Source organism: Cydia strobilella, chromosome 3 (genome assembly GCF_947568885.1).
Source record: "Cydia strobilella chromosome 3, ilCydStro3.1, whole genome shotgun sequence".
Classification (NCBI taxonomy): domain Eukaryota; kingdom Metazoa; phylum Arthropoda; class Insecta; order Lepidoptera; family Tortricidae; genus Cydia; species Cydia strobilella.
Window position 1 is genome coordinate 20,789,149 of NC_086043.1, and position 14,833 is coordinate 20,803,981.

Below are 14,833 nucleotides of genomic sequence, written 5' to 3' on the forward strand. Positions count from 1 at the left end.
TATGTAATATTTATAATTTTGGTTTTATAAAAGCCTGTGTCTTGTAATCTCGATTTGTCTCTATTTCTACCAGTTTGTCAGAAAAAGACAAAGTAAGTGATTATAGGCATTTAAAAAAAATGAAGTAGAAGAATATTAAGCTCGCTCCAGACTACGCGCCGCGATTCGCACATGAGTGTGGAGGAACCTTTAAAGGAGACAAATTTTGTCCTATGTTCAATGTTCAAATTAGCCAAAATCGGCATTTCTAAATGAGGCAATGCAGCATGTAGCCTTTTATTTTACCCTATCTGTGGTAAGGGTGTTCTGTCATTCTGGTGATTTAGCTGTCAGATTGTTTCGCTAATTTACTCACTGAAAACGCTCTGCCGAAGCTTTTGGGTCTTCGTTACAGCGCTAGACGACTAGCCGTCCAGGTCGGCGGGTGCCGGCAGCTGCAGAGCGCCGAGCTGGCGCGCTGGGATGCGGCGGGGGATGGTAGCACCATGAATAAACTGGTGTCGTGGTCGGAGGAAGACGAGGCGGTGGCGGCTACGAACTCGGACGCTACGGAGTGCAAGCGGGGTGCTGTAGAGCTGGGGTACTGGAGCGACCCTTATGTGCGCCTATTCGCGCGCCCTCGCGCTGAGCGCAGGGCGCCGGAGATCCACCGAGGATACTATGCACGGGTGCGCGCAGTAGAGGTGTTCATCCATCAGTTTCTTGAGGTAATACTGCTCAAGTACATCTCCTGATTAGCTTACATATGATGTATGAGTCACTTGAAAACCAAGACGTGTTTTTGATTCTTATCAAACATGCAATACTTTACTTATCCTTATCTATTTGCTAATTGTAATACCTATTCTGTAAATTCTCACTGCTTTGCTAATGAGAATGGCGTTTGATGTGCCATGAACATGAACATGTATTTAATAATAGTATGTATTTCATGAATAGATAATTAGTATTGCTGTTACTTTTTAAACCGGAAATGGATATAATTTTATTATTATTATTTTAAATTAGTTGTTTAAAGTGTTCTTAATTCTGGACACTTTAATGACTTCATTTTATGTCCTAATTACACCCTTGTGCAATCTTGGCAAGGATGCAAGGACAGACACAAATATTTATTTAATGCTTTGAACGGAAAAACAATTGTATTTATAACAGCATCTTTTTTATTAGTCTATTTTTAGTATCATACTTCTTGGCAATGGACTCTCCTCTTTCTCCACTCAATGTCATTAGTATTTTCGAACTATTCCATAATAACATAACAGCTTTTCCTAAATTTTCAGATAAATATGATATTATTTACTTAGTTAACAGAAAAACTATAATTCCCCTAAAAATATGGATTCTAATAACAAAACTTCCGTGAGACACAGACATATTAAATATATTAATAACGGGACTAAAAAGACTTACTTACAGCGATGTGACAGCAAGTGCCAAGTATTGAACCTCGGCTGTGGCTTCGACACGCTGTTCTGGAGGCTCCGTGACGTCACACAGGCAGTCGGTAACTTCATTGAACTGGACTTTCCCACTGTCACGGCCAAGAAGTGCCAGATTATAAAGCGGAATAAGCAGCTGCTTGAGAAAATCACAAATGAAGGTAGGTGAAGTATTTCTGGTATGAACACTAGTTAAATAACATTTTGTTCCTTAAGAAAAAGAAGTATAAAGTGTGTGTGAAAGATGGTTGGGCTGATTTAGATTATAACTTTTTTCTATCATGTTTGGCACCATTGTAACCAGGTCAGGGTCTATTGATGGGATACAGGATCAATCAAGGCGATTCATATAATTTTTTAGGCACATCCATAGTGCCTAAAAAATCAATCAATCGCATATGTGTCAATCGCATAGTGATTATCGCATTTTCTCTTGGGAGTCTCTTAGTGAAGTAAAACGTCTCCGACTGATAAAAAACCGGCCAAGTGCGAGTCGGACTCGCACACCGAGGGTTCCGTACTTTTTAGTTTTTGTTGTTAAAGCGGCAACAGAAATACATCATCGGTGAAAATTTCAACTGTCTAGCTATCACGGTTCATGAGATACAGCGTGGTGGAGTCTTAGTAATAGGGTCCCGTTTTTACCCTTTGGGTACGGAACCCTTAAAAACCATCTTATTGGACAGTGTATATAATTTATTTATGTGCACTTTCATAGACGGCGAAGTAGCCATCCGCGCCGGTGGCGCCGACTTGCACGCCGATGGCTACCACCTGTGCGGCGTTGACTTGCGCGATGAGCCCGGCGTGCTGCGGGCCCTGACCGCCGCCGGCGCAAGACCAGACGCGCCAACCCTAGTGCTGGCCGAGTGTGTGCTAGTGTATCTCAGGGAGGATGCTGCTAACAGGTAAATGTGGCTAGTCACATATCGCGATCCAGTATGCTCATATCGCCGACACGAAGAGGCCGGTGTAAATTTTGGAGCAAAAATGTAAAATTGATAGATTTAGTCATTGAAATTATACACGTTTTGTTACGTAATATCAAAATAACAAGTATTGGTTTCTATTAGCACGTCTAGCGAGCGTGCGTCACCGGTAATATATGAAGAGAAGGGGTAGTTTTTAAAAATCATCAAAAAATTATGGTGGTAAATTATACAAATTGATGTATAAGAATAGTTTCAGCAAATGTTGTAGATTGTTTAAGTATCAAAATTACGTTGAAATGAGAAATTGTCACTTGTTTTGAAGTAATTTCTGAAGAAAATTGAATCTGATAAAGGTCAAGTACAGAATATGTGTAGTACAAATTTACCATTTTTAGCAGTCCAAACTTTATGAAATTTACAAATAAGAGCGACAAAATCAGTGCTTTACGCGCGTTTACCTAAACGTCCATCAGAAAAAAAAACTACTAATTTAGTGAGTCTGTTTTCAAAAAATTGATTTGATAAAAGGCAAAATAAGAAGACGTGTTAATAGAAACCAGTACTTGTTATTTCAATTAGGTAACAAAAGGTGTACAATTTCACCGACTAAATATATCAATTTTACATTTTGGCGAGTAAAATCGACACCGGCCTCTTAACCCAAAAGTGCCCTTGTGGCCTAAGAGGCCTTATTCCTACAAACGAGCGTATTTTGCAAAATGCTTCCTTTTTCATTCAACATTACGACGTAACTATTAGTATTTATTCAAAAACTGTTAACGTTCTTAAATAATCATTTCTTAAACTAGCGGCTGAAATAGTTAAAGTTATCATTTTCTCTTTTTAAACCTAAAATAAATGAGTTTTCCTGGGAGTATTTTTCAAAATTTGCAGTGAGAAGTGTCGTTTCGGTTGCCAATTTTGCAGTAAACAAGAATCACTTGGTACATAAATGATTACAATTCTATTCACCATATCTTGTACGAGGGGCTGAAATGATTGAAAGTCAAAGATTCGTTTAAAAAAATTGATAAAATACCTTCCGAGTTTTCTTAATTTTTTCGGTGAAAACAGGGTCGCATTATATTTTTTTATCGCAAATTGTACTTATATATTGCCCTCAAAATAATATTATAGCAAACTCTAACTTTATGTGAACCCATTAAAAAAAAATCATAACTATAGGACCTATTTTCCCGTAATTTTAAATATTTTTAAAAGACGTATAAATCACGCTGCACCGACGCTGCGCGCTCAGTCTCCGCCAGGCGCGCTTAGGGGACGGACCTGTGCTCGATCGTCAGGCGTTTGATTCGTTCGTAACCAGCGAGCGAGCTAGTTCCGAGAAGTGGTGTATACTGCGATTAGAAAATCTTGATCCTTAGGTGATCATAGGTACATTTTATAGCACAAAAATTAATTTTTTTCGCCTAGGTCGATCGGGTCTGTTCAGGGTGCCTAGCCAAGATGCCAACCGTTTAGGTACCTATAGTTTACATTAAAACCAAATCTGTAGCTGGCCTCTGAATGGGTAGTAGAAACGGGTTCCGTATGTCTTTCCCTTTCCAGATGACCAAGGTGCCTAGCCAAGATGCCAACCGTTTAGGTACCTAGAATATAATTTACATTAAAACCAAATCTTGGCCTCTAAAATGGGTCATAGAAACGCGTTCCTTGTGTATTTCGCTTTCTAGATGACCAGGGTGCTTAGCCAAGATGCCAACCGTTTAGGTACCTATAGTTTACATTAAAACCAAATCTGTAGCTGGCCTCTGAATGGGTAGTAGAAACGGGTTCCGTATGTCTTTCCCTTTCCAGATGACCAAGGTGCCTAGTCAAGATGCCAACCGTTTAGGTACCTAGAATATAATTTACATTAAAACCAAATCTGTAGCTGGCCTCTAAAATGCGGCGTAGAAACGCGTTCCTTATGTCTTTCGCTTTCTAGATGACCAGGGTGCCTAGCCAAGATGCCAACCGTTTAGGTACCTATAGTTTACATTAAAACCAAATCTGTAGCTGGCCTCTAAATGGGTAGTAGAAACGGGTTCCGTATGTCTTTCCCTTTCCAGATGACCAAGGTGCCTAGCCAAGATGCCAACCGTTTAGGTATCTATAATATAATTTACAAAAAAACCAAATCTGTAGCTGGCCTCTAAAATGGGTAGTAGAAACGCGTTCCTTATGTCTTTCGCTTTCCAGATGACCAGTGTGCCTAGCCAAAATGCCAACCGTTTAGGTACCTATAGTCTACATTAAAACCAAATCTGTAGCTGGCCTCTGAATGGGTAGTAGAAACGCGTTCCGTATGTCTTTCCCTTTCGAGATGGCCAGGGTGTCCAGCCAAGATGCCAACCGTTTACGCTCCGTAGCGAACGATACGCAACTGTCTCTGTCGCATTAATATGTAAGAGTGATAGAGAGAGATTACCCTATCATTCGCTACGGAACGAACGACTGGCATCTTGGCTAGGCACCCAGGTTTAGGTACCTATAGTTTACATTAAAACCAAATCTATAGCTGGCCACTGTAATGGGTAATAGAAACGCGTTCCGTATGTGTTTCGCTTTGCAGATGACCAGGGTGCCTAGCCAAGATGCCAACCGTTTACGCTCTGTAGCGAACGAATCGCAACCGTCTCTGTCGCACTAATATGGAAGAGTGATAGAGAGAGATTACCCTATCGTTCGCTACGGAACGAACGACTGGCATCTTGGCTAGGTACTCTGATTATCTGGAAAGCAAAACACATACGGAACGCGTTTCTATTACCCATTTCAGTGGCCAGCTACAGATTTGGTTTTAAGTGGTTTTAACGTAAACTGTAGGTACTAAACCCGAGTGCCTAGCCAAGATTCCAGTCGTTCGTTCCGAAGCGAACAATAGCGTAATCTCTCTCTATCACTCTTCAATATTAGTGCGACAGAGACAGTTACATTTCGTTTGCTACGGAGCGTAAACGGTTGGCATCTTGGCTAGGCACCCTGGTCATCTCTGGGTACAAGTATGTATATTTTCTTAACATAATAAACTAAAATTACTACTACCATGCATATAAAATAAAATAAAAGAGTGGCTATAACAATAAAAATAATGTTACTTGCTATTGAAATTGACAACGATCAAGATTATTCTTCACTGCGTTCAAAACGCGTTATAGTTGCCGGCGCTCGCGTACCGCGCGTCAACGCCATCTATTGAGTGTTATTTCGTGAAATCGATGAACGCTCCAGGGAATAAGGGCTCTTAACAATAAAGCCCGGTATTCATTAGGCAACATTTGTTAACCTTTTCGACGCCGTGTCCAACACAAAAGCTGTCACTCGGACGCCACGTCACCGAAATGTCAAAACTGAAATTGAACTTTATGCACATGCACGTAGATCTATGTTGCTCTGTGGTCTGTGACGGATTAATCGGTCTTTGGCGTTGGACCTGCGGTGCCGATATATCCGTCATTGGCGTCCAAAAGGTTAATAAACTGTTTATGAATTTGATCATCATGTTTCGCAACAAGTTTACCGTAGACACTGTTTCTGAAACTTGGCAGTCCACACTAGTCAGTTGTTGCTAGGATGTCGCCCGAGGAGGTAGTGATGCTCTGTGCCTCTTATATGTGACGTTTTCAATCAAAAGGTACCACATTGTCGCTTACCATAAGGACGAAAATTGTTTGTATCCTAAAAAACCTGTCAGAGCGATCGACCGAGATGGTAAGCGACAATGTGGTACCTTTTGCTTGAAAACGACACATAAGAGAAACACAATAAAAAAATAAAAGGTGGTCGATTAGAAAAAAATTGTCGGCAAAAAAGCAGAATACTGGGTTACAGTGACGAAACGTCTAAAGAACTCATTTCCCACCAGCCTCTCTGGATTCCCTACAAATATTTTTGATGCGTCGCCAGTTGCCACTTCTGTGGTATAAAACAAAATAAACTCCCAAAAGAATCGCTAATGCTATATACTTGCTATAGTAATTAATCCCTCATCTAACCGAATAGACTGCCATAACGCCGCTATACTTACTCAACCTCGTATCTGCAACACTCATTTGATGACGAAAACACCCGTATTCCGAATGAAAGAAAAGCGACATTTCCATCAAATGATTGTTGCAGATATGAGGTTGAGTAAGTATAGCGACGAAGTTACAGTAAACTTGAAGTTTGAGAGGTCCTGATCTGAGGGCCTACCGCGAACCACGTTCGACGTGTTGCCTCCCTGTCACACTTACGTACGAATTTACAAGTGCGACAGTGAGGCAACACGTCGAACGTGGTTCGCGGTAGGCCCACATATTTATTCTTGTCTACAGATTACTCCGACTTCTGGCGCAGCAGTTCCCAAAGCAGGTGCTGGTGGTGTATGAACAGTGCAACCTAGACGACAAGGCAAGTTATAGAGAAAAATGTTTCAGTAATTTTATCTCTTCAACCTCCAAAGGCGTCAACTGACGCTCGCGGCTACAATCTTATATCAACCTTCGTGCATTCTGATAAGGAATATCAGGAGCGTCTTCCTCGCGTTGTTCCGACTTTTTGCCACGGCTCATGAGAGCCTGCGGTCTGCTTGGCAACTAATCCAAAGAATTGACGTAGGCACTAGTTTTAACGAAAGCGACTGCCATCTGACTTTCCAACCCAGAGGGTAAACTAGGCTTTAGGAGTTTTTTGGCAACAGAAATACATCATCTGTGAAAATTTCAACCGTCTAGCTATAACGGTTCATGAGATACAGCCTGGTGACAGACAGACGGACAACGGAGTCTTAGTAATAGGGTTCCATTTTTACCCTTTGGGCACAGAATAAGTAATAGTATTATCATACAGAACGGCCACACACCGCCCCGCCCCGACTCGAATTACCTCGCCCCGCGACAGAAATCTGGCGGACTTGCTGGCGTGCTCTCAGTACTATTTTTAAGCAACTTACTCAATAATCGAATTTCAACTTACTCAATACTCACACTATGACGCATGACGTGTGTACGGACGTGCCTTTCACACATAGAAACGCGAGTGATTTTTGATGTATAGCGTGTCCGCCCTGTGCTTCGGGTACGGAACGCTAAGGATGCAATAAGTTGTATTTGCAGTTCGGCGAGGTAATGATACGCAACTTGGTCGCGCGCGGGTGCGGCGAGGTGGGCGCGCGGCACATGGACGCGCCGGGCGCCGCGGCCGGCCGGCTGCTGGCCGCCGGGTACGACACCGCGCGCGGCTGGGACATGGACACGGTACCTACACCAGTAACACAATAGTGGACAGTAACCTTGTCACGTAGTGTTGGTCACTCGGGTGCGGCGAGGTGCACATGGACGCGCCGGGCGCCGCGGCCGGCCGGCTGCTGGCCGCCGGGTACGACACCGCGCGCGGCTGGGACATGGACACGGTACCTACACCAGTAACACAATAGTGGACAGTAACCTTGTCACGTAGTGTTGGTCACTCGGGTGCGGCGAGGTGCACATGGACGCGCCGGGCGCCGCGGCCGGCCGGCTGCTGGCCGCCGGGTACGACACCGCGCGCGGCTGGGACATGGACACGGTACCTACACCAGTAACACAATAGTGGACAGTAACCTTGTCACGTAGTGTTGGTCACTCGGGTGCGGCGAGGTGCACATGGACGCGCCGGGCGCCGCGGCCGGCCGGCTGCTGGCCGCCGGGTACGACACCGCGCGCGGCTGGGACATGGACACGGTACCTACACCAGTAACACAATAGTGGACAGTAACCTTGTCACGTAGTGTTGGTCACTCGGGTGCGGCGAGGTGCACATGGACGCGCCGGGCGCCGCGGCCGGCCGGCTGCTGGCCGCCGGGTACGACACCGCGCGCGGCTGGGACATGGACACGGTACCTACACCAGTAACACAATAGTGGACAGTAACCTTGTCACGTAGTGTTGGTCACTCGGGTGCGGCGAGGTGCACATGGACGCGCCGGGCGCCGCGGCCGGCCGGCTGCTGGCCGCCGGGTACGACACCGCGCGCGGCTGGGACATGGACACGGTACCTACACCAGTAACACAATAGTGGACAGTAACCTTGTCACGTAGTGTTGGTCACTCGGGTGCGGCGAGGTGCACATGGACGCGCCGGGCGCCGCGGCCGGCCGGCTGCTGGCCGCCGGGTACGACACCGCGCGCGGCTGGGACATGGACACGGTACCTACACCAGTAACACAATAGTGGACAGTAACCTTGTCACGTAGTGTTGGTCACTCGGGTGCGGCGAGGTGCACATGGACGCGCCGGGCGCCGCGGCCGGCCGGCTGCTGGCCGCCGGGTACGACACCGCGCGCGGCTGGGACATGGACACGGTACCTACACCAGTAACACAATAGTGGACAGTAACCTTGTCACGTAGTGTTGGTCACTCGGGTGCGGCGAGGTGCACATGGACGCGCCGGGCGCCGCGGCCGGCCGGCTGCTGGCCGCCGGGTACGACACCGCGCGCGGCTGGGACATGGACACGGTACCTACACCAGTAACACAATAGTGGACAGTAACCTTGTCACGTAGTGTTGGTCACTCGGGTGCGGCGAGGTGCACATGGACGCGCCGGGCGCCGCGGCCGGCCGGCTGCTGGCCGCCGGGTACGACACCGCGCGCGGCTGGGACATGGACACGGTACCTACACCAGTAACACAATAGTGGACAGTAACCTTGTCACGTAGTGTTGGTCACTCGGGTGCGGCGAGGTGCACATGGACGCGCCGGGCGCCGCGGCCGGCCGGCTGCTGGCCGCCGGGTACGACACCGCGCGCGGCTGGGACATGGACACGGTACCTACACCAGTAACACAATAGTGGACAGTAACCTTGTCACGTAGTGTTGGTCACTCGGGTGCGGCGAGGTGCACATGGACGCGCCGGGCGCCGCGGCCGGCCGGCTGCTGGCCGCCGGGTACGACACCGCGCGCGGCTGGGACATGGACACGGTACCTACACCAGTAACACAATAGTGGACAGTAACCTTGTCACGTAGTGTTGGTCACTCGGGTGCGGCGAGGTGCACATGGACGCGCCGGGCGCCGCGGCCGGCCGGCTGCTGGCCGCCGGGTACGACACCGCGCGCGGCTGGGACATGGACACGGTACCTACACCAGTAACACAATAGTGGACAGTAACCTTGTCACGTAGTGTTGGTCACTCGGGTGCGGCGAGGTGCACATGGACGCGCCGGGCGCCGCGGCCGGCCGGCTGCTGGCCGCCGGGTACGACACCGCGCGCGGCTGGGACATGGACACGGTACCTACACCAGTAACACAATAGTGGACAGTAACCTTGTCACGTAGTGTTGGTCACTCGGGTGCGGCGAGGTGCACATGGACGCGCCGGGCGCCGCGGCCGGCCGGCTGCTGGCCGCCGGGTACGACACCGCGCGCGGCTGGGACATGGACACGGTACCTACACCAGTAACACAATAGTGGACAGTAACCTTGTCACGTAGTGTTGGTCACTCGGGTGCGGCGAGGTGCACATGGACGCGCCGGGCGCCGCGGCCGGCCGGCTGCTGGCCGCCGGGTACGACACCGCGCGCGGCTGGGACATGGACACGGTACCTACACCAGTAACACAATAGTGGACAGTAACCTTGTCACGTAGTGTTGGTCACTCGGGTGCGGCGAGGTGCACATGGACGCGCCGGGCGCCGCGGCCGGCCGGCTGCTGGCCGCCGGGTACGACACCGCGCGCGGCTGGGACATGGACACGGTACCTACACCAGTAACACAATAGTGGACAGTAACCTTGTCACGTAGTGTTGGTCACTCGGGTGCGGCGAGGTGCACATGGACGCGCCGGGCGCCGCGGCCGGCCGGCTGCTGGCCGCCGGGTACGACACCGCGCGCGGCTGGGACATGGACACGGTACCTACACCAGTAACACAATAGTGGACAGTAACCTTGTCACGTAGTGTTGGTCACTCGGGTGCGGCGAGGTGCACATGGACGCGCCGGGCGCCGCGGCCGGCCGGCTGCTGGCCGCCGGGTACGACACCGCGCGCGGCTGGGACATGGACACGGTACCTACACCAGTAACACAATAGTGGACAGTAACCTTGTCACGTAGTGTTGGTCACTCGGGTGCGGCGAGGTGCACATGGACGCGCCGGGCGCCGCGGCCGGCCGGCTGCTGGCCGCCGGGTACGACACCGCGCGCGGCTGGGACATGGACACGGTACCTACACCAGTAACACAATAGTGGACAGTAACCTTGTCACGTAGTGTTGGTCACTCGGGTGCGGCGAGGTGCACATGGACGCGCCGGGCGCCGCGGCCGGCCGGCTGCTGGCCGCCGGGTACGACACCGCGCGCGGCTGGGACATGGACACGGTACCTACACCAGTAACACAATAGTGGACAGTAACCTTGTCACGTAGTGTTGGTCACTCGGGTGCGGCGAGGTGCACATGGACGCGCCGGGCGCCGCGGCCGGCCGGCTGCTGGCCGCCGGGTACGACACCGCGCGCGGCTGGGACATGGACACGGTACCTACACCAGTAACACAATAGTGGACAGTAACCTTGTCACGTAGTGTTGGTCACTCGGGTGCGGCGAGGTGCACATGGACGCGCCGGGCGCCGCGGCCGGCCGGCTGCTGGCCGCCGGGTACGACACCGCGCGCGGCTGGGACATGGACACGGTACCTACACCAGTAACACAATAGTGGACAGTAACCTTGTCACGTAGTGTTGGTCACTCGGGTGCGGCGAGGTGCACATGGACGCGCCGGGCGCCGCGGCCGGCCGGCTGCTGGCCGCCGGGTACGACACCGCGCGCGGCTGGGACATGGACACGGTACCTACACCAGTAACACAATAGTGGACAGTAACCTTGTCACGTAGTGTTGGTCACTCGGGTGCGGCGAGGTGCACATGGACGCGCCGGGCGCCGCGGCCGGCCGGCTGCTGGCCGCCGGGTACGACACCGCGCGCGGCTGGGACATGGACACGGTACCTACACCAGTAACACAATAGTGGACAGTAACCTTGTCACGTAGTGTTGGTCACTCGGGTGCGGCGAGGTGCACATGGACGCGCCGGGCGCCGCGGCCGGCCGGCTGCTGGCCGCCGGGTACGACACCGCGCGCGGCTGGGACATGGACACGGTACCTACACCAGTAACACAATAGTGGACAGTAACCTTGTCACGTAGTGTTGGTCACTCGGGTGCGGCGAGGTGCACATGGACGCGCCGGGCGCCGCGGCCGGCCGGCTGATGGCCGCCGGGTACGACACCGCGCGCGGCTGGGACATGGACACGGTACCTACACCAGTAACACAATAGTGGACAGTAACCTTGTCACGTAGTGTTGGTCACTCGGGTGCGGCGAGGTGCACATGGACGCGCCGGGCGCCGCGGCCGGCCGGCTGCTGGCCGCCGGGTACGACACCGCGCGCGGCTGGGACATGGACACGGTACCTACACCAGTAACACAATAGTGGACAGTAACCTTGTCACGTAGTGTTGGTCACTCGGGTGCGGCGAGGTGCACATGGAGGCGCCGGGCGCCGCGGCCGGCCGGCTGCTGGCCGCCGGGTACGACACCGCGCGCGGCTGGGACATGGACACGGTACCTACACCAGTAACCCAATAGTGGACAGTAACCTTGTCACGTAGTGTTGGTCACTCGGGTGCGGCGAGGTGCACATGGACGCGCCGGGCGCCGCGGCCGGCCGGCTGCTGGCCGCCGGGTACGACACCGCGCGCGGCTGGGACATGGACACGGTACCTACACCAGTAACACAATAGTGGACAGTAACCTTGTCACGTAGTGTTGGTCACTCGGGTGCGGCGAGGTGCACATGGACGCGCCGGGCGCCGCGGCCGGCCGGCTGCTGGCCGCCGGGTACGACACCGCGCGCGGCTGGGACATGGACACGGTACCTACACCAGTAACACAATAGTGGACAGTAACCTTGTCACGTAGTGTTGGTCACTCGGGTGCGGCGAGGTGCACATGGACGCGCCGGGCGCCGCGGCCGGCCGGCTGCTGGCCGCCGGGTACGACACCGCGCGCGGCTGGGACATGGACACGGTACCTACACCAGTAACACAATAGTGGACAGTAACCTTGTCACGTAGTGTTGGTCACTCGGGTGCGGCGAGGTGCACATGGACGCGCCGGGCGCCGCGGCCGGCCGGCTGCTGGCCGCCGGGTACGACACCGCGCGCGGCTGGGACATGGACACGGTACCTACACCAGTAACACAATAGTGGACAGTAACCTTGTCACGTAGTGTTGGTCACTCGGGTGCGGCGAGGTGCACATGGACGCGCCGGGCGCCGCGGCCGGCCGGCTGCTGGCCGCCGGGTACGACACCGCGCGCGGCTGGGACATGGACACGGTACCTACACCAGTAACACAATAGTGGACAGTAACCTTGTCACGTAGTGTTGGTCACTCGGGTGCGGCGAGGTGCACATGGACGCGCCGGGCGCCGCGGCCGGCCGGCTGCTGGCCGCCGGGTACGACACCGCGCGCGGCTGGGACATGGACACGGTACCTACACCAGTAACACAATAGTGGACAGTAACCTTGTCACGTAGTGTTGGTCACTCGGGTGCGGCGAGGTGCACATGGACGCGCCGGGCGCCGCGGCCGGCCGGCTGCTGGCCGCCGGGTACGACACCGCGCGCGGCTGGGACATGGACACGGTACCTACATAGACCGCGAGCCAGCCGCAAATTTCAACAGTCATCGCCTCCCGGGCGTAAACTCGTATAGTGGTTAACGGCTATGTATGATGAACCTTCGTGAACGTCAGCTGTCGCTGGCAGGCTGACGATTTGTTTTAATAACGATAGCATCTAAACTATCATCTGACAAAGTATCAAACGGGAGGCGATGACGCCGATGTCTGTTTTTTTTTACATGTTCATGTGACCAGCTGACGGTCTTTCCACAGCGATACAATCGGCTGACGATTTTGTTTATTTATAATAGCATCTAAACTATCATCTGACAAAGTATCAAGCGGGAGGCGATGACTAAATTTTTGCTGCTATTCCTCAACCCACCAACGGAGCGGCAGCTGACGTTCACGAGGGTTATTAACATACATAGCCGTTAACCACTATACGAGTTTTCGCCCGAGAGGCGATTGGTCATGGAAATCTGTTCCTGGCCCGCGGTCTAACACCTGTAACACACTCAATAGTGGACCTTGTCACGTAGTGATAAGGTTCGGAAGCTGGTCACTCGGGTGCGGCGAGACGGGCGCACGGCCGGCCGCTTACTGGTTGCCGGGTACAAACAGCAACACTTAATTATCCATCGGTGGACCTTATTATGCCTTTCGTAATAAAGTCCACCATAGGACAGGACAGCTGGACCATGTTGATGGGCCTGAAGTATAACGTTGCAATAAAATTTACGAAGTTAACGATGAAATGACTTTTAAACTTTTTTGCCGATGGGCTTAGGGCATGATTTCTATTGGCTCCCTATTTTTTTGTATATCCTATTCCTATTCGGGTTTTAATGTAAAAAAAAACGCGTATTTAAGCCATTATAAGCGTTTTGAAAGAAAGAAAGAAGAAGAAAGAAAATACATTTATTTAACGCCACAACAGATTACATATATGAAAAAAAGGAAACATACAGACAAAAAACATTGGACGCTAAAAATGCTTTTGCCGGCGGTTCCATACTAATCGGCATGCCGCGTGAACGCAACGACTCCGCGGCGTGTAATTTTGTATGGAAACGCCGAAAAAACGAGGGGTAGAAATAGAAACGCTAGTGTGTACACGCCTTTACAATCGTTAGTGTTAGTAACCTTGGTTGAAAACAACGCAACTAATGAAATGAATCTTTTCAGGTATGGCGCTCGCTAGGCGAAGAAGAACGGGCCCGCGTCGAAGCCCTAGAACCTCTGGACGAGGGTGAACTACTACAACAGTTACACGCGCACTACGCGCTCACTGTCGCCTCCCGAGGCGATTTGTTTGCCGATATCGACCTTAACGCGTAGACCAGGACTTGACCTGCAACAGTTACACGCACTACGCGCTCACTGTCGCCTCCCGAGGCTTGTTTGCCGATATCGACCTTAACGCGTAGACCAGGACTTGACCTGCAACAGTTACACGCACTACGCGCTCACTGTCGCCTCCCGAGGCGAATTGTTTGCTTATATCGACCTTAATGCGTAGACCTGGACCTGATCTGCAATAGTTACACGCACTACGCGCTTACTGTCGCCTCCCGAGGCTTGTTTGCCAATATCGACCTTAACGCGTAGACCTGGACTTGACCTGCAATAGTTACACGCGCACTTCGCGCTTAATGTCGCCTCCCGAGGCGATTTGTTTGCCGATATCGACCTTAACAAGTATACCTGGACTTGACCTGCAACAGTTACACGCAATACGCTCTCACTGTCGCCTTCCGAGGCTTGTTTGCTAATATCGACCTTAACGCGTAGACCTGGACTTGACCTGCAATAG

General features: G+C 51.7%; 1 protein-coding gene across 1 annotated transcript; it reads left to right on the top strand.

The window, feature by feature from the left end:
• Positions 1–305: 305 nt before the first annotated feature.
• Positions 306–14,609, top strand: LOC134756110 (leucine carboxyl methyltransferase 1). The gene is made up of 6 exons (XM_063692925.1): positions 306–707; positions 1,420–1,603; positions 2,161–2,350; positions 6,694–6,769; positions 7,474–7,614; positions 14,206–14,609. The coding sequence occupies exons 1-6, from the start codon at positions 486–488 to the stop codon at positions 14,356–14,358; spliced, it is 966 nt and encodes a 321-aa protein (XP_063548995.1). The 5' UTR covers positions 306–485; the 3' UTR covers positions 14,359–14,609.
• Positions 14,610–14,833: the final 224 nt, after the last annotated feature.

Excerpts from the sequence above, each read along its gene's own strand:
- LOC134756110 (XM_063692925.1), top strand. The coding sequence starts at position 486 with ATGAATAAACTGGTGTCGTGGTCGGAGGAAGACGAGGCGGTGGCGGCT. Across the intron at positions 1,604-2,160 it reads TGAGAAAATCACAAATGAAG|ACGGCGAAGTAGCCATCCGC; the intron begins GTAGGTGAAGTA and ends GCACTTTCATAG. Across the intron at positions 7,615-14,205 it reads GCGGCTGGGACATGGACACG|GTATGGCGCTCGCTAGGCGA; the intron begins GTACCTACACCA and ends GAATCTTTTCAG.